The sequence below is a fragment of the Drosophila albomicans genome, chromosome 3, assembly GCF_009650485.2.
Source record: "Drosophila albomicans strain 15112-1751.03 chromosome 3, ASM965048v2, whole genome shotgun sequence".
NCBI lineage: Eukaryota > Metazoa > Arthropoda > Insecta > Diptera > Drosophilidae > Drosophila > Drosophila albomicans.
The window spans coordinates 18,834,616-18,858,932 of NC_047629.2; the positions used below are offsets into that span (position 1 = coordinate 18,834,616).

At 41.6% G+C, this 24,317-nt stretch overlaps 1 protein-coding gene across 2 annotated transcripts in view; it reads left to right on the plus strand.

The window, feature by feature from the left end:
* The window catches only part of LOC117568610 (homeobox protein 13), a 56,830-nt gene extending 33,137 nt beyond the window's left edge, over positions 1–23,693 (plus strand). The window contains exons 1-5 of one of the 2 annotated variants that reach the window (XM_052004709.1): positions 4,654–4,668; positions 18,102–18,311; positions 18,396–18,625; positions 20,614–22,484; positions 22,570–23,693. In XM_052004709.1, coding sequence (XP_051860669.1) covers positions 4,656–4,668; positions 18,102–18,311; positions 18,396–18,625; positions 20,614–22,484; positions 22,570–22,729 — 2,484 coding nt within the window. In that variant the 5' untranslated portion in view covers positions 4,654–4,655 and the 3' untranslated portion in view covers positions 22,730–23,693. Of the gene's footprint in view, positions 1–4,653; positions 4,669–18,101; positions 18,312–18,395; positions 18,626–20,613; positions 22,485–22,569 lie in introns of those variants that run through there. The other variant, XM_034249371.2, reaches the window with a different exon arrangement.
* The last annotated feature ends 624 nt before the right edge of the window (positions 23,694–24,317 follow it).

The following is a 24,317-nucleotide window of genomic DNA, read 5'->3' on the forward strand; positions in this document are numbered from 1 at the left end:
TAAACAATAGATATCCAGCTAATAGCTATTAGTGGCTGAAATTAGTTAAATAATGATTGAGTTTTCGATATATATGTTTCTAAATTGTTGAAGGGTTAATGGAATATAGGTATTCAAAAAAAAAAGGAAATAGGAAAAAATATTGCTGCAGTCGGGGCTAAGTTTCTTTAGTTGAAAATCTGAAGTAGTAGTATATTGATATACCAAATATAGCAATCGGGTTTATTTAGTCTTTTTCGATATATTGATTTGGTATATTTTAAGACTCGACATTAGCATTCTAACTTATTGTATTAGAATTAAATTCTTTCTTTAAATAAATTCTATTAAAAGAATCTTTTAACTTTAAAGCATTAATCTTTCAAACTTTAATCAAATAAACAGTATATCAAATAATTGATTTATATTATCGATAGATTTATTCCTTGTGAAATTTAAATTTCATCATATTTAAGCAAAATAAAGCTTAATAAAAGTAATTATATTACGTGCAGTGTTTCTTAATTATTAGTCAATTCTTGAATGAAAAATAAATATGTATTTTGGAAGCACTGGAAATCCATAAATAAAATATTGGCTTAACTAGAATATCCTTTATTATTATATCATAATTGTGGTAAATCTCTAAATCCTGTTCTCAAGGCAATTCTCATTATATAGCTACTTAGAAAAGTTACCCCAAATACCTTTTGCAGTTATATAGCATATAGAGTATTACGACAACAGCAACAATAATAATGATAAATCACTTACGATAACTTTGGCCAACTACGAGGGTGTGTGCGAGTGTGTGTATGTGTATGTGTGTGTGTATGAGTGTTGTGTATTAATACACAAGTGGAATTACATTTTGGGTTTCTTAAGCATGTTTCGGCATAGACTTGTAATTAGGAGCTGCTGTTTCTGTTGCTGTTGCTGTGTTTCTGCTTAGGCTTAGGCTAAGATTGGGCCAACAGCCTATTGGCCAGGCACTTGTACTTGCATTTGTATTTGTATTTGCATTTGCAATTATATCTCAAGCTGCATTTGCTGTTGTGTTTACTTTCAAATAATAAGCAGATGAAGACGCATTTACCATTTGCCATTTCCACTTCGATTTCGATTTCCAATTCAATTTCAATATTTTGCATTTACTGTCGGTTTTATGTGGGCTCGGTATAATAATTGGTCTGCACTTCCAGTGAAATATATATGAAAAACTGATCGGTTTTATGGAATTCGATATCGTTCTTTAAGGCGTTGCGTCGCGCCCTCGTCTTTCTCGCTTGGCATTGGCGTTGAGTAATGGCTGTTATGGGTTTTTATTTATTAGATAAGATTTGCCATAAATTTTGTTGTTTAACATACGATTAATGTATTAATGTCGCAATGTGATTCACATGCGCTGAATTGTAAGTTTTATTTCGGCACAATGATAGTGTCCACCTGGATTAGTCATTCACCCGCAGTGATAATCAATAAAATAAGTACTTTCGAAAAAAAAAAACAAATATATATAATTAATAAATAGATTTCACTTTCACAACTACTCGTAACTATGCTATTTATAAAGAGAGCTGATTAACTTTGTGTGGCAGGTGTTTTTGATTTAATCCCCCCGATGTGCAACTTGATGCAAGGACGTTTTTAATCCGATAGCGACAACAAGAGCATTATCAAAGCACATCTTCATCATTTGCGTCTCGAATGCAGCAATAACAACAACCACCACAAAACCAAGGACATTAGCCCAGAGCTAGAGAGAGAGAGCATCAAGTTTGCGACTTATCCCCGACCTGCACCTCAACCCAAGGCGTAAAAGAAGGCCCAGAAGGGTTGTCTCTCTAACTGTCTGTGTCCTCCAGTAGCTGATTGTCTCTGCCTCTCCCTCTCCCTATCTCTCTCTCTGAGTTTCGTGCTGCTTTGCATGCGAATTTGGCGCCAAAAGTTGTCAGCCAGTTTGCAGGGGTTTTTTGCGGGCAGCGGCAGCAGCGACAGCAAACAACTGTGGCCTGAAACTTTATTTGAGTGCGAAGGGCAGCAAGGAGTTGAAGCAGCAGCAGCAGTAACAGCAACAGCAGCAGCAGCACGCATTTGGAATTTGAAATCCTTTATCCCTTTATCTGGCTTTAGCTCTAATCCCATCAGACACAAATGAAGAGAAGTTTCACGTTTCGCAGACGCTGCCAATTCGTGGCTGCTGCTGCTTCTGCTTCTGCTGTTGCTGCTGCTTTGCCAGCGAGTTAAGCTTTTGTTTTCGTCCTTGTTTGCTTTTGAAGTGCATGGAAAGAGTCGAGCAGAGGCAGCAGAGACTGAGGCAGAGTTCAGGGCAGCAGTTGGGATTAGGCCGCAAGCTAAGTAATGTGTGTGTGTGTGTGTCTTTGTGTGTATGTGTATTTGCCAGGTGCAGCCCTGGAGCCAGGGGTTGAGGCTATGGCTGAGTCGGGCTCTGACTCTGACTCTGGCTGTGGTTGTGGCTGTGTGGCTCTCTGAGACTGGGCTGCTAATCCCAATGCCAATCCCATCACATGCCAAACAGCCCATGCTACAACTGTCTGCTAGACTGACTGCCTGTCTCGCTCCCTCTCTCTCCCTGCCTCTCCTTCTCTCTCCCTCACGCTATCCGTCTGACTGATGCGCAATGGCTGGGCGCTCTTTATTGATCGCCTTGAGGATTATCCACAGCGCCCCCAGCATATTGGGCAGTTGCCTTGGTCATTTTCAATTTGCGCTATACACAGACACAGACACACACACACGCACACACATACTTGCTCACGCACACACACAGTTTGAGTTTGGGGCAGCAGCTTTGGCTCTGCTGTAATCCGTTTGAATGCCCCAATGCAGCATGCATAAATGGAAACGCACATGGCTACCACATGCCACATGCCACAGCTGATGTTGTTGCTGTTGTTGTTGTTTGTGTTTAAAGCCAACGACTGGCTGTTGTTTTAGCCTTCATATGAATCATACGCAACGTAATCCCAATTCGTTTAAGTCGCAACAATCCATGTGAACGCCAACGCGTCCACTCGCATCGCTCTCCCGCTCTCCCCTCACTCCCCCATTGTCCGTCCAAATTATTTGCTGTGCCTCAAACTGAACTCTATTCGACTGGACTGCCAAAGGATGGAGAGTGTGAGGGGCGCGGAGGGACGGGTCGAGCATATTTTCGCAATAAAGTAGATCCCGCATTAATCCCAACGATTTTGTGCTCTGCCCATTGCGTGCTATACTTCGCCATGTGTGTGAGTGTGCGAGTGTTTGCCTGTGTGTGTGTGTGTTTGTGTATTTGTGCGCTGGCAATGTTTGTGTCTGTGTTAATCCTTAAACCGGCAGCGCTGCCAACATCGCTGAGGCCCAAAAGCACGTTGAGCCACGTAGGAGGAGGTGAGCAAGAGAGAGAGAGAGAGAGAGACGGGAGAAGAGAAGAGCAGGCAACTTGCCACACACAACGCGACGCACAGTGACAGCCCCCAATGGCAATGCCATCCACTGGCAGTTGAAGCAGTCGGAGTTGGCGGATGAGTTGACGTCGACTGCGACGGCGACTGCTGCTGGGGGATTAACTTTTTTCCAGGCAAAACTGGCGAGGTGGAGACTGAAGGCAACGGCAACTGCGGCGTTTCAGTTTTTGGGTTTGGGTTTTGTGCGCTTGGTGGCCGTTGCCGTCGCCGCCGACGCCGCGTGGGCGAGGGATTTAATTTCGTGCGGGATTATTATTTCGGATTTAACTCTTCGTTTTATGGATCGCTTGGTATTATAATGAGCAGTGGCGTAGTTGGCACATCATTGACACTCTGTTTGCCAGGGGCAATGGGCAATAATTCGCCTCATTTGGCCAACTCAACTGTTTAGTGATGGGATTTTAATGAATGGGTGCCCTAAAATATAGTAGTGCATAATCAATGCATATTTAATACTTTAATAAGATCATTCTTGGAGGTGAATATAATCTTTTGTCTACTTACATATTTTTTACCTGTTCGTATTTCTTTCCTTTTTATTATTATTCACACCTATGTATATGGCATGGATTTATAATATATTTTGTTGTCGCGCTATCGCCGCCTCTGTCTTATAACCCGCTTTGGCATTATAAACTCTGGTGTATTTTTATATCCCAAGCCAAACCCCACGGCGACGGCAACGGCAACGGCAACGGTGACTGTGGCAGCAGCGCGAACCTGAATCCATTATAGCGTAAGCTGTTAGCAATACCAAACACACACACACAGATACACACATAAAGAGAGACACGCACGCAGAATTATCCCAAAACGAAATGACATCCCTTGGAAATTAATCCTTAATTCCATTCATTTCGTATAATCCCTGAGATATACTTTGATAAGCGTAATGCGGCCCAGGCTCAACAGCGTACGAAACGAAACGAAACGATGCGAAGGGAGACTGAAAATACATTCAGAGAGAGAGCAGCAGCAGCAGAGTTGTGGTTGGAGAGAGGGAGCAGCGGAAGTGAGAGAGCGCGCTCACCCAACACTGTATGTGTGTGTGTGTGTTGGGAGAGCAACTACTGCAAAGAGCTGAGCCACATGTTGCTATCTGTGTTTGCCCATGCACGAGTGTTCGTGTGGCTGTGTATGTTTTCATCGCATGGGGCGCCAAAACGAGCCGTTCGCTCCGCATTCGGTTTCAGTATCGTGCCAAACATGCTGGAAGAAGGTTGGTCTCTCATTTTGCTCTCTTTCTCCCATTGAAATTTATTTCGTGCCGTTTGAAAATATTCGTCTTTAACTCGCGCCGGTCGAAACCGTTGTTCGTTGTTATTGTTGTGATGTTGTTGCTGTTGCTGTTGCTTGTGGTGGTGTGCAATTGGATTATTTTTAGGGCATGGGGATTAAACGTGCGCGCATGGGTAGAACTTAGTATCAGAGTTAAGCACGTTTACACCTCGAACTCTGAGGCTTTGGTTGCTGCTGCTGCTGAGTGTTGAGTGATTGAATCTAGCGCGAGTTTTAACTCTATCAAGCTGCCATTAAAGTGACCTATGCCAAGTGCAAAGTGTGCTAAAAACGTAAGACTAAGTAAAGACTATGTGTAACCGGCATGTGTGTACAAAAAGTGAGAGAGAGGGAGAGAGGGAGAGAGAATGGGTTGCGTTGCTGTCGCCAGACAAGATTTGCAACACCACTGTCAAGTTGCATTTGTCAACAAAGGCGAGCAGAAGGACAGTAGCAAAAGCAACAATGCATAGACTACGCTCGCACACAAATACACGTTTGAACATACACACACACACACAGATATATACACTCGCATACACACGCAGTGCACAAATGAACTTAAAAAGCAGAGCGAAAGCTTTTAAATCTGTTGCTTTCGTGCAGGCTAATCCCTATGAAGTTCACTAGATTTTGTTTTCTGCTTCTGTTTGGCGTCCCAGTGGGGCTTGCACACACACAGACACACACAGAGACACACACACACGTATACGCAGACTAAGCAAGTCTAAAGCTGGCAGACGAGAGATGGCTCAACAACAACAACAAGAGGAGCAATCACAACAATGCATGCGACAACAATAGCAACAACTAGAGCAACAACAATGCCGTCGCGCTTTTGCACTCAAAGCAATAGCAAAGTGCGCTCATCCTTTGCGCCTTACTAACGGCACATTCACATCCACATCCACGTCCTAAGCCGCAGCAACAACAACAACAACAACAACAATAGCGACAGCAACGGCAGCAGCAAGAAACTCACGTTAAGCTCAACAGGAATAAGGCTGTGAAAATAAAATAAAGGCTGAAATGATAAGTGAAAGCATCTGACAGCCAGTAAACTGTGAACTGAGAACTGTGAAAAGAAAACTGTAAACTGTAAACTGGGAATTGGTTGCATCGCTTAAATTGCGACAATTATAATACTAAATAGAACTCTTTTCAAATATGACAGTTAATTAACGTAAACGATACTTGGGTTTAGTTTATTAAGTTATAATATTGTTGCCAATCAAATTTCGTATTGAAGATTAATGATATAATGGTATTGGGAATATTGTTGGTTTATTCTTGAAGACAATCGAGAAAGAGGGGTAAGTCCCTGCAATGTTATTATTTTCGCTTAGACTCACATAAGTATTTTATGGCATTTTCTTCATCCTTAATGCCTTTAAGAGATTAACATTTATCTCTCACTTTAACTCGCATCCAATAGAAGTCTCCACACTATCAACCCTGATACACTCACACATGACAATTGCCCATTTAATTCTCGACTCGTGGCTTCTGTTTCAAGTTCTTCTCCCGCTGGGTGGGGAGGAACTCGGATTGTTGACTCCACAGGCGGTTGTTTGATATCAACTGGTCGCTGGCAGGCGAGAAATCACACTCACATAGAGATTGTGTAAAAAATATAGTAGGAGAGGAGAAAGAAAAAAAACTCAAACTGGCATTGAGTGAAATCGCAAAAAATTAGCAGTTAATCCCCTTAAATTGAATACCGCAGTTGGTGTTGATGTTGATGATGGCAGTGACAAAGAGTAACAACGCCTGCAATTGCTGTAGTTGTTTTTATTGGTGGAAAAAGAGAAAAAAAACACAAATAAAATATCCAACACTCAATTCACACACATACACTAAAGCACACTACTGTTGCAGCCCCCACACAACTCCCCCCAAAGTCGACCCACCACAAAGCAACAACAAAAACAAATGTTACGGGCTATATGGACTATATGGCTATGGCTTTAGTTGTGGCTGTGTCCCTGTATGTGTATCTGAGACTGTGTGTGTGTTTGTTGGCCACGCTTAATGCGGCCTGGCAATTAGCCAGAGTTGCCACATAATACGCGCGGATAAATGTTTAAGATTTTAAGTTGCTGCCGCGTTGGTGGATTCCACACACAAACAGCAGACGGACGGACGGACAGACAGACGGTCGGACAAACCGCGCGTATCTTTTGCGAGCTTTAATTTTTGTTACTGTTTGGACTTAAGCTGTCAGCCGTGTGGTGTAGCTGTCTGTGGTTACACTTTGAGTGTGTGTGTGTGCGCCTCTGTGGTTTGGCTTTGTGTCAAGAGATGCGAATGTGGCACCTTTTGCGGGTTAAAAGCGTAACCCGATGCAACTAATCCGCCAAGAACTAATCAATGGCAAGCTGCACAAAATGCAAAATGCAAATGGAAATCTGTTCAGAAATTTGCTTAATCCCTGTGAAGCGCAACAAAAATCGAAATCCAACACAAAAACTGGAGAAGAACGAGAAGCTCAAGCTCAAGTAGGGCCAACAATAAGATGCCGGGGCAGAAATAAAATAAAAAAAAAAACGAAAACGAAAACGCAAACGCAAAACGGGAGGCAACTGAACGAAAGAAAGAAAGAAAGAATTATAATGCCACAGCGTAAATCCCTCCTCAAATTAAGCTCCTTGGCAGCGCAGCGTATCGGCAACTGGCGACATCGCTGCCACCCTTTACGCCTTTTGTGGTTGTTGCTCGAGTAGCAGCAACAGCAGCAGCAGCAGCAAAAGGTTACGCTTAATGCAAATACGTCGCAGCCGCGCAGAGGATCAAATTTCATCCCCACCAGACAAAGCCCAAATATCAAAATACCAATGCGAAATGGCAATGATGATGCCGATGGAGATGCCGATGACGATGACGATGGATGGGCAAATGCGACACCAACAACGGAATCCACAGCTCTCGACATCCTTCCTAACAAGTCAGTCGCTTGAGTAGAGACGATACAACAACCAAGAAGGCGCAGGAGCTGCCGCACTAATAAACCGAGAGCATCAATAAACTGCGAGGCACCAACTGACTCACGCTCTCCCTCACACCCCCTCACACAGTCAGCGTAAATTCAAAAAGCAGCCAAAGCCGCTCATCTGGCGACCTCAGCAGCAGCGTCTCCACTCACAGTTCGCAGTTCATTGGCAGCGGATTAAGCCGCCGCGCATTCGCAGCGAGCGACACAAAGACGCTTTGCCATTGGATCGATTTAAAATACAGCGAAATACTTAACAACGAGCAGAGCACAACACAACAAAAAAAAGTATAAAAGAAAAATCAGTTGTGGGTATTAATGGCCTCGATATGGAATGGCAATTGGAATGGCAACCGAACGGGGGGGACACTGAGAGGGAGACTGAGAGGGTAATATGCATAAGCACCATTAACTTGTACTTAAAACTGTGGCCAGGTGGCAGGTGGCAGTTGGCGGAGGGCGGGGCAGCGTCGTCTTCGTCGTTGTTGTTGTTGTCTCTTGGGTGTAACTTAATTCGCAGCCAGGCCACGAGCGTGAGGCGTCTTCAAGCGGATTATATTAATCAATGCTGCCGCCGCCGCCGTCGTCGTTGTCGCTGTCTCATAACCAACTAGGCGTATGCGTATTCTGTTTCCTCTTTAAACAGCCAGCGCACCTTCTTATGCTTATATGTACATATATACAAAGTACTATATAGTAGCTTTGTTTTGCTGTTGCTGCTCTCTTAATTGAATCAATGGGCCAGATCGCGTGTTGTGCTCCTTTCGAATACCCTCCCTAACCCCATCCCCTTCTCTTCAGTGACTTTGTTTGGCTTTAAGCAGGAAGATTTAAACGCAAATGTAATGCTAGAGCAACGCCAGGGCCACCCAGTCCAAGACATATCTATATACCTTATAAGCACCATATACACTCACTCATACATATGCCTATAATTCACTCACACACCCCGAATGGAAGACAGAGAGAGAGAGAGAGATAGATGCGAGGGACTGTGCTGGGGCTGTATAAAAGGCAAAGCGTCTTAAGCGTTAAGTAGGAGCAACGTAAATAAGTAATATTGATAACTAAAGTGATTAAGGTTGCCGCCATGTGTGGCACCAGCGATGACGAAGACGGTGACGGTGACGGTGACGGTGACGGTGACGATGACGATGACTGCTGCAACTGCAACTGCGACTACTGACTTTTAACTGCTGACAGTCAGTGTACTTGCAATCATATTTCAAAAATAAACGCAGATATAGCGCACTTCAAAATAAAAATATATTTATAAAATAGCAGAAATGAAAGCGAGAAGTATATATAAATAATTAATACTTTTACAGAATTTCTACACAGTTTTTGAAAGAGAAAATAAACTTGCGGACTAATAAACTTTAAATAGTTGGAATAGCAGAAATGAAAGTGAAAGCTAAATGTAATAGTAACTTTTAAAAATTTGATTTAATTTTGATAAGATCTTATTTTTACAATAGAAAATTCTTCAAATTATAATCAATTATTTTATAGATATAAAACACTATTTTCAAACACAAAACACTATTTGAAAAAATTTTAATAGATGCTCTTCAAGAATCTATTTTATATTCGATAATTTTGGAAATTTAAAACTTCATTTTACTTATCGCATATTTATAAAGTTGGTTTGAAAAGGAGACTTGAAAATAGAAAGGTTGCGAATTCTGAAAGACACTTTTTGAGAAATTTATATATTTTTTAACAAGCAAATATAAAACTAATTTCTGAAAAATATTGATATGGTTATTTTGTATATTCCAGTACTTTCTTGTATCGCAATTATATATTACTTTTGATTTATAAGTAGCAGAAATGTAAAAAAAAGAAAGCATCTTCAAAACGATTTAAAGAACGTCAATTATTTTATTTTTATACAGCAAAAATGTAAAAAATTCTTTAAAATGCATTTAATTTTTTTATGTACTTCAAACTTTATTTAATACGAAATCGCATATCTCTAGATCGCTGCGATTTGAGCAGCTGGCAAAGAGCACTCGCTGTTTGAAAAGAATGCAAGTGTGATAATGTGAGTTGACATGCACTCAACGGAGTTGAGGTTGGGCTTGGGTCACGACAGGACACGGAGAGGAGAGGAAGGGGATGTCATTGACATTTGTGTTTGGTGCGCTTATTTCTGGTTCAACTGCACATCGAGTTGATTTTTGACATTTTGCGCAAACATTTAACTCAAGCAAGCCGACTCAATTGTGCGATTGTGTGTGTGTGTGTGTGTGTATGAGTGTGTGTTATTTGTGTTTGCAGACATTATCGACATTTAAATCCCTCTCAGAGCTGCTTGCCTGGTATAAGGACTAAACACAAGCCAATGCCAAGCCAATGCCAATGGCTTGTCCTCCACTTGATAAAATTTTGACAAATTGAAAATCCTTTTGTGCGAGCGCCTTTGCCGTTTCTTTTGTGCTGCGGCCTTCAGCTTGTGGCTAAGTCAATGCAACAGTGTGAGTGTGAGTCCTAGCTTGTGAGTGTATGTGTAAGGATGTGATCACACATGACTGCATACAGCTTGCATGTGCTGTTTGTCATATCCTTTGCTTCATAATTTTAATCCTTTTCTACATTTTATGTGTATTTGCATTCCTATTCTCTTATTTTGATCGGACAATATTTATACCCGGTACTCATAGGCTAAAAGGGTGTTATAACTGTGGAGGGTGGCATCTCCGACCCTATAAAGTATATTTATTCATGATCAATATCAACAGTCGAGACGATAATGTCATGTCTGTTTGTATGGCCAAAAACACCAGCCTACTACAGATCTTTGTTGCTTTGGCTGACAATCTGGTATATTTTGTACTGTATGGTATATTTTGAATGCACTATATCGATATACCAAATATAGTATATGGTATTTTTTAATATATTTGCAATATATTAATTTGGTATACTTTAAAACTAATATCGCACTGTTTACCTTTTATTCATAATGTGTAGCGGGTATCTTACAGTCGAGCTCCTATGATTTTAGCTTTTCACTTGTTTTGAGTTTTGAGCTGCCTCAAGATCTGTGTAAATGCAAATTTCATTTCTTCAATTGGCAACTTTAAGAATGTTTTAGCGAATGAATGCGATGATGTGTCCCAATCATCAATTAATCAATGAACTTCACTTTCATGTTGCTGGGAACTGGGAATTGAAATCGCTTTGCGCTTTGCGTTTCGCCCTTTTCCCTTTGCCATTTGCCATTTCCATGCAGAAAAATCTCAACTCTCAACAAAGTCGTTTGGCACTCATCAAGAACGTTGCTTTGACCAAAAATACACATCATAATCCTTTTGTAAGGATTTGGCAACTTCTTGTGATTTTGCCCTCCACGTTTCGTTGCACATGGCTTTTTCTGTCGACTGTCGACGGGCTCAAGTGTGGGAAGGGGAGCAGGACGACGGGGGATGGAGGAGGGAGATAGGGGGAGTTGGTTTCTGGCTTGGCTTGGCTTGCATTCAATTATCGTGCGCAGTTGGCCATTGTCTCAGGACGGATGTCCTTGTTGCTGTCGTCTTCGAACCTCGTCGGAACTAATGAAGTGCTGCAGTGCCTTAAGCAGCTGCTAATGCCACTAGAGCCGGAGCCCGGAGTCTTCACTCGAGGCAGCTCTCCTGCACTTGAACTCGAGGCTGTCGAGGCAGCAGCAGAAGCAGCAGCAGCAGCCACTTGGCCGCATGTATAAGCATGTTTTCTGGTTTGCTTCACAGACAAAGCTTAGAACCACTTAAGAAAATCCATTCAGAGGACTCACTTTCTATCTCTGCCCTTTCCTCCGGCTGGGAGCTAGTTTAGTTTTTCTGGCCAAGCAGCCAGCCTCTCACCTGATGATGGCCTCCCAAATCAACATATCAGTCCAGGGATGAGGCTGAAGTGGAGTGTGTGTGTGGCTTGGACTTGCTTTGCTTTGCTTTGTTGTCGTTGTTGTTTGGGGCAACAACAAAAAGGATTAAATCTAAGACAGGACACACACACACACACCTACACACTTTGCGACGCACACATGTGCATAGTTTTACATGTCTAAGGACAAAAAATTAATTTATTACACAACAAAACGAAAAGTTGAGACAATTTAAATGCCTTTTGCTCAGTGCGTGAAAACTGTGTGTGTTGCTTGGGGAGAAAAACGAAGTCGAGTCCGAGGCCAATCTTACAGCTGGGGTGCAAAACTTGGGGCTGGGTTTAAATAAATTACCGCTACGGGCCATGCTTATTTCATTAGGATTATTTCGGAGCATCGAAGTATCCATTCTCGAGTCACTTGGCCACTTTTCTTGATTTCCGGTTATGTTTTCGTTACTGACACACTGAGAAACTGCAAACAGAGAAGAACAGCAAACAAAGCTACCTTTTCCCCACTGGGAGCTGACTCGAAGGGTGGAAGGGGAGATGGAATGTTGAGGGAAAAGGGGGAGAGCGTGGCATGTAGTGGGCGCTAAACGCGAAAGCGAAACGATAAGAGAAAGAAAATGCCTAGCGGCATTAATTATAATCCGCTTAAAAGTTTCAACATGTTTTCCAAAGAAAGCCCTTTCGAAAATACGCCAAACGAAAATACACAAAAGACGCCACAGACTGACTCATTGACTCACCAAAAAAATATCAAGCAAATCGCATATATGCGATTGTAGAATTAACAAATTTATCCAGACAACTGATAAAAAAAAGCACCGAATAATAATTGATAAGCGCAATTTTGTAGAATGACAAATTTGTAGATAAATACGATAGGGAAATTCACATAATTAGCTGAATTTCATAATGTTTTTCATAAGGCATATGACATTAATCTAAGAAAGTATTCTTATATTCTTATATAGAAAGAGCTTTTTTTTAGCTACTAATTGAAGAATGAGTTTTTAAATTCATGATTAGTTCAATTATTTCTTTAAAATATGATGAACAATTCTTTCATTAATGTGACAGTCCAGATTTTTAAAAATCTGAAATTTAAAAGTATATTTTATGCTTTATAAAATATTTTTATTTATTATATTTTCAATTTTTAAGAGAGCTATATAATAGAGGTGAGGCATTTGACATTTCTTAAAGCTTGTCTGCTATAATATCAACCTTAAACTAATAGAATTCGTTATAATTAGCTTAATGTTTTGCTTAATGCTTATTTTAGCTTAATAATGAGATTTCCATTCAAGTTTGACAATATTTTAAAAAACTTAATGAGCATATCTTTTACTCCTAACTCAAAGTAATAGAATTTGTTATTACAATATAAGTGATATTCATGCTATTGTATTTAAGATTCCTAAGCGAGTTCAATTTAAAGTGGCTTTTAATTTCGTATATATTATTATCATTTCATTACATATTCGATTTTTAAACTAGTTCAATTTAAAGAGTGTATTAATTCCATATAAGAAATTTTTTATAAAGCTGCAGCAATTTTGCAAGCTCACATTTTGTTGCCTGCAGCTCAAGACTTCAAGGCAGAAGCAAGTCGATTTTCCATTTTGTAGCTCTTCTTAATATGTTTTCTTTTGCAGCGTGTGGCAAGGCACGCGGGGGGCAAGTGGGGCAAGGGGAAGGGCAAGTGGCAGGACTTAGACAGGGATATGCAACTAACTAAAGGTGTGAGAAGCTGCCAGCAAACGATGCATGAGCCAGCCAATGTAACTGTGTGTGTGTGCCTGTGTGTGTGAATCCTTGTCTATACATGTATGTGTGCGTGTGTGTGTAGAAAGTTCTTAAGTAGCCCCGATGCTGGCTCGGCATTATAAATTAAAATGCATGCATTAAAAATTCTACTGGAAAAGAGTTTGCAATTAAGTAGGACTTAAGTTGAAGTGTAAATAAAAATGCATACACAAGCAAGCAAACACACACATACACACATAAGCATACACACACGTACATGCGGACATCCTTCGACACTTAAGGAGTTTGGGAAAAGACATCAAATTGCCTGCTTCGTGGCATCCAAAAAACTTGTGGCAATTTCCTTAAGACTATTGCTTAATTTCCGGTCACTCTTACTTTCACACACACACACACAATCGCACACACACACACTCACGCGTCGACAAAGCAAAAACATGCCTGACACTTAAGTCCTTTAAAATCCTTAAGATTTTTGTGCGGCTCTTGGCACTAAGACATTTCAATGGTCAGCCACTGATAAGCAAATTCAAACAGTTCACTTGGCTTAAGCCACGTCCCTTCCGTCTCTCCGTCCCCGCCCCCGCTCCATCCCCCGGCAACTAACTGTTTGTTGTCCTTTACACATATTATCAAATGGCCTTTACGGTTATTAAAACTTTGCTCTGTAAAATTTTAATTTTCAAACCCAAATCACTCAAATCATTTTAATAAGTAAATTATGAGCATTTCCTTATAAATAACACAATACACAATTTATTCGGCCACCCGAGCAAAGCCTTGACCCCCCCTCTTTCATCCCCCTTGTCTTAAGGTCAACTTGAAGCAAAAAAGCAGAACTACAAATATTTGTTGCCAAGATATTTTCTCGAGCAAACTAAACCGTAAAACTTACATAATCCTTGCCAGCAGTCACTTCAGTTGTCCTTCCACACCCTTCTCTGAGTGTGTACGTGTGTGTTTTCCTAGGTGAGGATTAAGTCGTTTTGATGTTGTGCGTAGGCGATTCATAATTATTGCAGTCCTTGTCCGAGGCTATTGTGGTCAGCCAATTGGTTAATTTCTTAGAAGAAAGTCGAGCTCAGTATCTCACGCTCCTCTGCACACACTTATTGAGAGAGCATCGAATTGAAATCAACTTGAATTGAATACAACACTTGAATTCGCATGCACACAAAAAGTTGTGCAAGGATTAAAATCTTCGGGGGTTGATTGTGCCCTGGTAATTGGCCGCATCTCTTGACATTGCGTAAGAGCTCGGCAGCAGCAGCTTAGCTGGATGGCAACTAACAAGCAAAGCGAATCAAAAATATCCATTTATTTGAACTTTCAATTCAGATGGCGATAAGCCAAGCCAAGCAACTGCAACTTTAACTGAAAACCGACTGCAAAATACACTTGAAATTGTCTTTGCTTAGTTCATAGAATTGTCAGTTTTATAGAGTACAAAGAAAAAGTAAAATAGTCGAAGCGTATTCCAGTCGATTGGCAACTTCATTATATTTCGGCTCACGCTATCGACAGTGACATCAACGCTGGGCGCAGGTTAATAAATCTTAAGCCGCAGTCTGGGAAAGCGAAATGGGAAAATTGAATGAGACGCAAAGACAGCAGACAGCAAGATGATAGGAGCGTCTAAGCCTATGCAAGTGGAGTTCATTACAAATCGTTTGTCAGCTTACGAAAGTCGCGGCGAGACAGAGGACGAAGTCTCTCTGCCTGCCAGGCTGAGATTTAATGCCTCAAACGTTTTTAATTCAATTTGTTTGGCTGTCTCGATTATTTTTCCACTGATAATGCTAATAAGGATAAGCGCGGCAGCCTCGTCCTGGGCCACTTAAGTGCTGCACTGGCTGCACAGACGTTCAATTTATAAAGCAACCCCATTTCAGTCGACTCTATCTTTTCCCTCCTCCTTCTCTTCATCATTTGCAAACAGACAGTTTTGAATGCCATCAAATCCGGGACTGGGTGACGCAACAATTAGCGAGCTCAACGTGGCCACTGTGCGAGTGGTCAACACAAGCACAAACACACTCACTCACACACACACATTAAGAACTGCATATATGCACATATGGGCAGCAAATCCGCTTTTGTGTTAGCCCCCAAATCATGGGCCAGGATAATGGATTTAATGAGTTTATTATTCGGTTGCACTACGCAGCATTTGCGCTCCATTGTTATTTGGCCGCTTTTTGCAGACCACCATTTCAACAATTCACCTTTGGGCCAATAACTGGTCGGCCGACATACGTGGCGTATACATAATGCCAATGGCGGGGCTAAAGCCAAAGCCAGAGCCAGACGAAAGGATTCGTCGATGAAAGTAGTAATTGCGATTATTACGCAAAAACACAACAATATTCGAACATTGGGCTACTTTAATGAACATGACGAAACAGCATATAGCAATGATATTAAATCAAGTATACGAATAGTTGGCCAGTTTAAAGAAGCATCGACAATTAACGAGAAATTAACTGTGATTACGGCATATCTTGACTTTAATTGTAATACTATATCATCATATGTAAATTGCGTAGCTCTTCCGCATTTCATTCTTTATTCTTTTTATTTCAATATTATTGTAAATTTTATATTATTTTCTTCTTTGTTTTTTTTTTTGAGCTGTACATATTTTTGCGAATATGCTCATACAATTGATTTATTCAGTTTTAATGCCCAATGAGGATTTTATGGCAATTAAAAGATTTGCACGAACACACAAACAAATACATCAATACACATGTAAGTGTGCGTGTGTTTGTGTGTGTGTATTTATCGCAAAAATCGCTCATAATTGCGCTGAACTTTTGGCGCGTTCTCTTCGCTGTTTTAAACGCGCCAAAAATGCCAATCGCGAAAGCGAATCGCGGCAATCGGCAATCGGCCATCGACAATCTCTGCTGCTTACAATTTTTATAATTGGAATAATTAATAATACCATTATGGCTGGCCCCTGAAACAGCACATTGCAGGGCGTTAAGCCTATTTGCTTTTCGTGTGTCCTGGCCACTCACTTCTCCCCCTTCCCCTTCCGAAATTGCATTCGGCTTTGGATTGGGCGCATTTTGCATTTTCTATTGCTATTGGCGAAATTTTTGGTAAATTATTTTTAAGCTGTCCATAATTGGTTGTGGAACACACACAAAACAAAAAAAAGAAAGAATATTTTACCAATCGTTTGCATTAGGTGAATTATTATGTTCGCATTCTCAAATATGGAAGTTTTTAGATATATTTCCACACTTCAAAATAGTCTGAGCACTCTAATATCGATGGCTGTCTGGTCCGATGAGCTGCACTTTGGAAACTCGCCAACTAGTCATGCAATTATTATTCATTAATAGTAGTAATAATTTAGCATGCTATGCATATTCATAATCTTGATAGTCGGGGGACTGAGACTGAGACTGGGAATGCGAATGCGAATGGGCCATTTTGCTTTTGGTGGCGGGGTAAGCGGCTAAAACCATTTTGTGGCTAACCGCAGCAAGCAATAATTTATTTAAATACTCTCTCATGTGCGTGAGGGGCGCTCAATATATAAAATATGTTTTAATTGCTTATTTTAATTTGCCGATTTGCACTTGCCGCCATTTGAAGCGTTCCAAACTGAGCTCTAAACCGATTAACAGCTGCAGCAGCAGCAGCAGCAGCAGCAACAACAACCACAGTTGCAACCAACAAAAGAGAGGGAGGGAGAGAGGAGGGATAGAGCTAGGCAGTTTAGTTGCAGTTTAGTTGCATTTTCGACAACGGCAACAAATTAGTTAGATACCCTGTTATTACATTGATTTCGATGGCATGTTAAGCCAATTAGCTTAAACAACAACTGACATAATTCAAAGCTAACTTGATTGATTGCATTCTAAGCACAGTAAAGATAAAGTTAATATTTATATGCTATAGTTCATATAACAAAAAGTAAAGCTATACAATAATAAAGTAAGCAATGGCTTTCCAGGAAAATATTATATATAAAAATATAGTATTATTAACTACATTTGAAAAAGTTCATAATTATATATCAGTAAAAATAAACATAAATTGTTATGATCAATGGTGATCAATTACAGATTACATTTGAAACTAATTGAAAGTAACTAAAGGAACTAAAGAAATTTGTTTCGAAGGAAATAACATAAGGTTTACTTTAAATTATTAAAGATTTTGTCTAATTTAGAAAATTGTTAATGCAATAAAATTCAATATTGCAGTTTTATTTACTACGAAAAAATATATGATTATTAAATCTTATAAAGCATCATTCGCATAAATTAATAATACGAACCATAATTTTTTTTTATAATATTTTTTTTAATAAAAACCTGTCGATAAATACATGTATTCCACTTAAATTAAAAGTCTATCTATATATTTTGTGCACTGCATTGAAACTAACAGTCTCTCTCCTAAATAAACTCTATTATTTTATGGTATCTTGCCTTCTTTAATTAAAATACACTGTGCAGTAGAAAGACTGCTTTCATTTAGATAAGTTTATATTTTATGACCCATGCCACCCAATCATTATTCGTGTAGGGTATTAGTGAGTGCAACAACTAATTTGAATAGTTGCCTCCCAAGTGGAGTGCCGAGTTGTTCGGGGCGGGTTTGGGAATCTTCAAAAGCACTTAGCGACCGCGGCAACAAAATGGAAAATTATTAAATGCTCTCGCATCAACTAACAACGCCCCTTCACTCTCTTTTTTTGTTTTTTTTGTTTTACTCTACAGCGAAATCGCTTCCACTGCACTGCGTGGTGGAGTCTGTGCACTCGTTGCATGCCTCGCTTACCATAGACACACGCCAGCCGTGGAAACGGCGACCGAACATCGAGACAGACAGCTACGTGATCATTGCAGCGGCCACGCCCTGGAGCGAAATAGTGCAAACGGCGCTGCAGCGTCTCGGCTACTCCCAAGAGGTGGCGAACACAGCCAGAGGTGAGTCTCAGAGTCGAAGTACGTGTTTTGGGAACATTTACACTAATACCCACACTTCTGGTAACTTCTTTTAATTGTGCTTAGGCTCGCTCATCATCAAGCACTGGAAACCAATACCGTTGGAACAGATCTCCGATAATCCGGCTGTGCCGGTTAGCGACATTGTCGGTGAGCTTACATCGGTGATAACGCTGCGCATTGTCATCTTGCGACCGAAGACATCCCCCTTTGGGGAGATCAAGGACAAGCTGCTCAAGCTGCTCGTCCTGCAGTCGCACGGACTGCTGCGTTCCACCGGCTGTCCTCTGGATGAGGTGAGTAGCGAATACTGAGTTGAGCTAATTAGACATTCGCTTTGAACTTCGGGGCTCGGCTCGCTAAATGTTGCACTAAGACGACAAAATTCTATAATGATTCATAAGCGGTTTACGACACACACTACATACTACACTACACACACACACACACAGAGAGGCGAGGCTATTATCCTTGTCTTGAAGAGTTTGCTAAAACTTGTGTGTGTGCCAACGAGGGGTAAAAGTAAACTCAAAACCCAAACCGCTAATTTGCGTGAATTGAGGCATAAACACACGCACACACACACACACACGTTGGCAACAAAAGTTTTGCGTATCCTTTACCCCCGCGTTATCCTTGCTGTCGACTCAAGACTAGCAAGCAACACCAGTCAATGTTTGTGTCTGTCTGTCTGCATATGAAATTCATTGAAAATGTTTTGATAATGACTACAAAGAAATGTTGTTAAGCCGAGTTCATTTATTTTGGTTCACTTAACTAATCCTTTTTTGCAATAGTTTTCATTTTTAATCAGCTTTGCGCTTATCGCCGCACACATCAGCACACTCTCAAGTATATATATTTGTATATATACATAGATATATACAGTTGCGTATTAAATAGTTGCAACAATTTGAAGGCAGATCATAGTCTTACAAAACGCGTTGATATCGTTGCAACTGGCAGCCACATGACCCACATACGTTTTGTACTCCGAGTAGTATTACATATCTGGCGTATGAGGAGTCCAGTTAAATCCCTGCCTACCATAAATCACCGTCTGTCAATGTCTGAACTCGTTGTTCACTGTCTGCTATCATGGGTCGGAAATCACGACCAAAATACCCTTCAATTGATATTGCGACTGATTTTATATGGGCCCTGATTAATATTAGCAAAAGTATTTTCTCTAATCACATGATAATTCCCTCTGCACACACACACACACACATACATCACATTGATTGTGGTCATAGTGTGCTTATAGAGCTGTGACTCTCGCAAGTCTCGTGGTAAATATGCTTTGGGTCTCTGTGGTCTGTGTTCCAAGAAATTGCGAAAGGGGGGCGAGCGCGATATGAAAATCAATTTAATAATTGCCGCGCCCGCCTCCGCCTCTAACTTCTCCTCCTCCGCGTCTTGCGCGTCAACCCATTTTATTTACAATTAGTTGTCTATAACACACACACACTTCCCCCCGCCCCCCAACCCTTCTGTCGACATCCCATCAGAACCGCAGTTCGTGTGTTTCGAGCAGCTTAAGTGATTTGGGGCGCCTCCTTAGCTGATAGCGACAGAACAGAGAGACATTATCTATCTATTCGAGGAGCAGCCAACTCAGCAGCAAGCAGTATCTATGAGCATTTAATTCGGTATACAGCAAACCCCACACACTTACCCCACCCCCTCCCAAAAAAAAAAATACTTACGATTGCCATTGCGTAGCATTCACCGAATGAATTTCGATTCTATTTCTGAACATTAAATTCAATTTTAATCGCATAAGCTGGTGTGTCGTCGCCTATCAGCATTTCGCTTGGCTCGGGACTTTGGGACTATCTATTTATCGCTTCAAGCTAGTTAGGTAGCTGGCTAGGTGGTTAGGTTCGCTGACGAGGCGTCAAGTTAATATCAGTTTGCAGAGCGTGTGGTATCAGTGTTTTTCCCTCTTCCTCCATCGCGTATATCGATATCGTACTCGTAATAGGGCAAATCAGAGTCAGCTACATTTTATGGCTAAGTAAATCCCGGCCACTTCAGGGCCTTACCCGACTCTCTTTCTACCTCTCTCTCTCTCTCTCTTTCTGCAATTTCCCCCCCATTTTGTAGCTTGTGATTTTTATGACAGCCGCTTAGTAATGCGTGTGTGTGTGTGGCAAACCCCTGGGGGCTTAGACCTAGCTAACATGACTGGCGACAGCACTTTACTATCTATCAAGGCCTCTAAGTTAATCCCATTCGATGTCCATTCTTTTTTCCATTCCCTCCCTTTCTCCTCCTTCAGGTGACGCTCTCGCAGATCTGTCGCAGTTCCCATCAGAATACCTACGCAATGCCCGGTGGCGAAATCTCCGATGAGCTCCGTCGCAAGTTTGATCAATGGTGGTCGAATCAACTCTCCCCCCAGTCCGCGATGACGCCAAAGATGCTGCCCTTCATGTCCGCCCCGAATGCGGTGCCCGTGGTGCCCAGCGAAATGGACTTTCCCGTGGGCACAGCCATGGCAGCCGCAGCTGCTGCGGCTGCTCACGCTGCTGCCGCTGGAGCTGCTGGCGCCGCTGCCAATCCGCTGAGTGCGATGGGCAGCCGCGAATCGTTGTTGCTGGCCAACGAAGCAGCCGCTGCTGCTGCCGCCGTGGGACATCATCCCAATGCTGCGGTTAGTCAGGCCCAGGCGGCCGGGCATCATGGCAATATGCTGGTGCATCCGATGCACGCATCGATGCATCATCATCATCATGCGGCCTCGCATGGCGGACAGTATCCGAATCAGAAGACACGCATGCGCACCAGCTTCGATCCGGAGATGGAGCTGCCCAAGCTGCAGAAGTGGTTCCAGGAGAATCCGCATCCGTCGCGCCAACAAATCCAGACCTATGTGGTGCAGTTGAATGCGCTGGAATCGCGTCGCGGTCGCAAGCCCCTCGATGTCAACAATGTCGTCTACTGGTTCAAGAATGCACGTGCCGCACAGAAGCGCGCCGAGATGCGTGGCGGTAGCTTGGGCAATGCCATGACTGCCTTGGGACATGCGGCCATGAACGGATATCTCAGCCAGCATGCGCCATTGGGTCAGAACTCGAGCAGCAGCGCCGGAAGTCAGCCGTTGAGCATGGGCAATCTGTCGATGTCGCATGACTATCTCAAGAGTCCGATGAGCCTGAAGTCCGAGGACATTGACACCATGTCCCAGCACTCCGATGAACTGGAGGAGGAGCCCAGTCGTCCCACAACGCCACAGCTGCCGTTGTCGCTGACCACACACGAACGCCATCGCAGTTCGCCTATGTTGGACGATGATGACGATGAGGATCGCAGCGAGCAGCAACAGCAGCAGCCACAGCGTGTGAAGAGCGCTGGCAGCGACTTGGCCAATGGGGTGTCGGAGCGCGATGAGAAGCCAACTGGCCTGAAGACTCAAGATGAGTTGGAAATGCATGACAACGACAATGACAACGACAACTCCAATGACAATTGCAGTGGCAATGCCAGTGGCAATGCTGAGGCAGCCAATGATGCAAACGATGGGGTACACAACAACAACAGCAGCAACAACAACAACAGCAGCAGCAACAACAGCAGCAACCACAACAACAGTGGCAGCAACAACAACAACAACAATGGGGAAAATAACCAGAGTCACAACGAACGCGATGAAGCCGCCTCGACGCCCAAGCACAGCACACCCAAGGAGGAGGACGATGATCTGGACATGGATGAGGACGATGAGGACAATGAGAACGATACCAGCCATCTCGATGAGTTTCGTTCACCATCGCCCGACTTGGGTGGCAGCGTGGTTCCACACAAGGATCAACTGCCGTTTCCCATGGTCCCCAACTCGATGTTCTCGCAGTCCTTCATGTACATGAGTCATTACATCCCGGCCTTTGGCCAAGCAGCCGCCGCCCATCCACACGCACATCATGCGGCCGCTGCGGCAGCCGCCGCTGGCATGCAACCGAATGCGTTGATGGGCGGTGCCGGACTCAATCTGTCGAGCATATCGAATGAGGAGCGACGCAAGCGCAATCGCACCTTCATCGATCCGGTGACGGAGGTGCCCAAGTTGGAGCAATGGTTCGCCATGAACACGCATCCCTCGCACAATCTGATCCTCAAGTATACCGAGGATTTGAACACCATGCCCTACCGGTAAGTAGTGAATTCGTGAGTGAAAAGTCAACTTCCCACTAATGGAATTTTCTTTGCTTTGCTTTTCTTTTTCTCTATTCTGCAGTCAAAAGTTTCCGCGTCTCGAGAGCAAAAATGTACAGTTCTGGTTCAAGAATCGTCGGGCCAAGTGCAAGCGTCTCAAGATGTCGTTGTATGACAACAGCCAGTGTGGCCAGCTCGGTGGTCTCAGTTCCTTTGTGCCCAAATACGAGGAGCGGGATTAGGCCAACCGGCTAGCAGCATTTTGTAAATACTTGGCAGCTAAATAAACATAATCCTTTCGCCCTAAGACAACTCTTTCCAAGTATTATGAAACAGCAAAATCAAATCCCAGTTTAACATATAACATTAAAAGCCCAGTCCCAAGAATGTTTGGGGAATATTTAGCAAAAATTAGACGAAAACTAGTTGTAGATGACATTACTATAATTTAACGGACCGCAGAAATATACGAACATATTTTGTAGAATATCAACTAATCAAAAAAGAAAAAAAAACGTATAAATATCCACACTCTACAAACATAAGTTTAAATACTATTTGAATTCGAAGATGAAGACGAAGCGACGTAGAAGTGTAACCAAAGAAAGCCAATCCGATGTGTAAATATATGACTATTATAATAATACTTAATATTATGCATATTATATGAGAGAACTCTGCTAATTTCTTTGAATTGTGTAATTTCTTGTTTCGAAACATTTTGCCTTATTTTAGATCGTTTTCCAGCCTAGCAAATAAGCGTAGTATTTCTATAAATAATAATAATAAATAATTAATAATAAAAAAAGAACCTTTAAATGGGTTCCGTTCTACAATATATCTTGGTATCTAATACCTATTGGCAATTCTTCGGAAATTCACATTTTATTCTTATTACTGAAAAAGAAAACTGAAACATTTAGTTGATAATCATTTTTTGAGATAATTCAAATTAGCAGTTTGAATAATTACCGAGTATAATGAATAGATTCACTTTGATAGCTACACTTAAACAATGTTTAATAAATTGTTCCACTAGACACATAAGTAAAATCAATCGAAAATAAAATGAAATTAAATTTACTTGTAATTTATTGAAAGCATGAATACACACACACACATACATCAATTACCTACACACACACATACAAACATTATATTATAATATGTATTCCCAGCAATTATTAAATGATTAAATAAATACAATTTTAAATGTCAACTCTGAGCAAAAATTTCTTTCTATTCACTGGGGAAAATGGAAAATAGGGAAGCGACTGCATCGGGACATCGGGAATTAGCATTGTCAAATAGTCGTATATAGATATAGACAGCTCGATAAGCTTTTACGTTTGATTTCCTCGATGACAACGAGCACGTAGTGAAATGTCTTTACAAATGTCACGTCACAAACTTGGAGACAGCTTAAAGTCTATGAAATTAAAGAAAAGATTAGATTTCTTAGCAACTAATGAGTGCATAACGACTTTTGACGAATATTGAAATCGCTTCTTGGTTAAGTGGAGATATTAATATTAATTTAAATTCGTTTAGCACCGAAAGCGATCAATCATTTGATAATGTGGCCCCAAAAATAGCAAATTGATTGCAAACTAAATTTAGAATAAACATTTCAAATGGTACTTTATTTTACATAAATGTGGAAAGAAAAGAAAGCGATACCTTACACATGTCCTGTGCGATTGTCGCTGCAGGAGCTGTCCTTGTTGTGGCTGCGTTTGCGGTTGCTGTTGCTGTGGCTAATGTGTTTGGCAATTTCTCATATGCCAGAACTTTTTGCTTTGCTTTATTTCGTTCAGACTCATTTTTGTT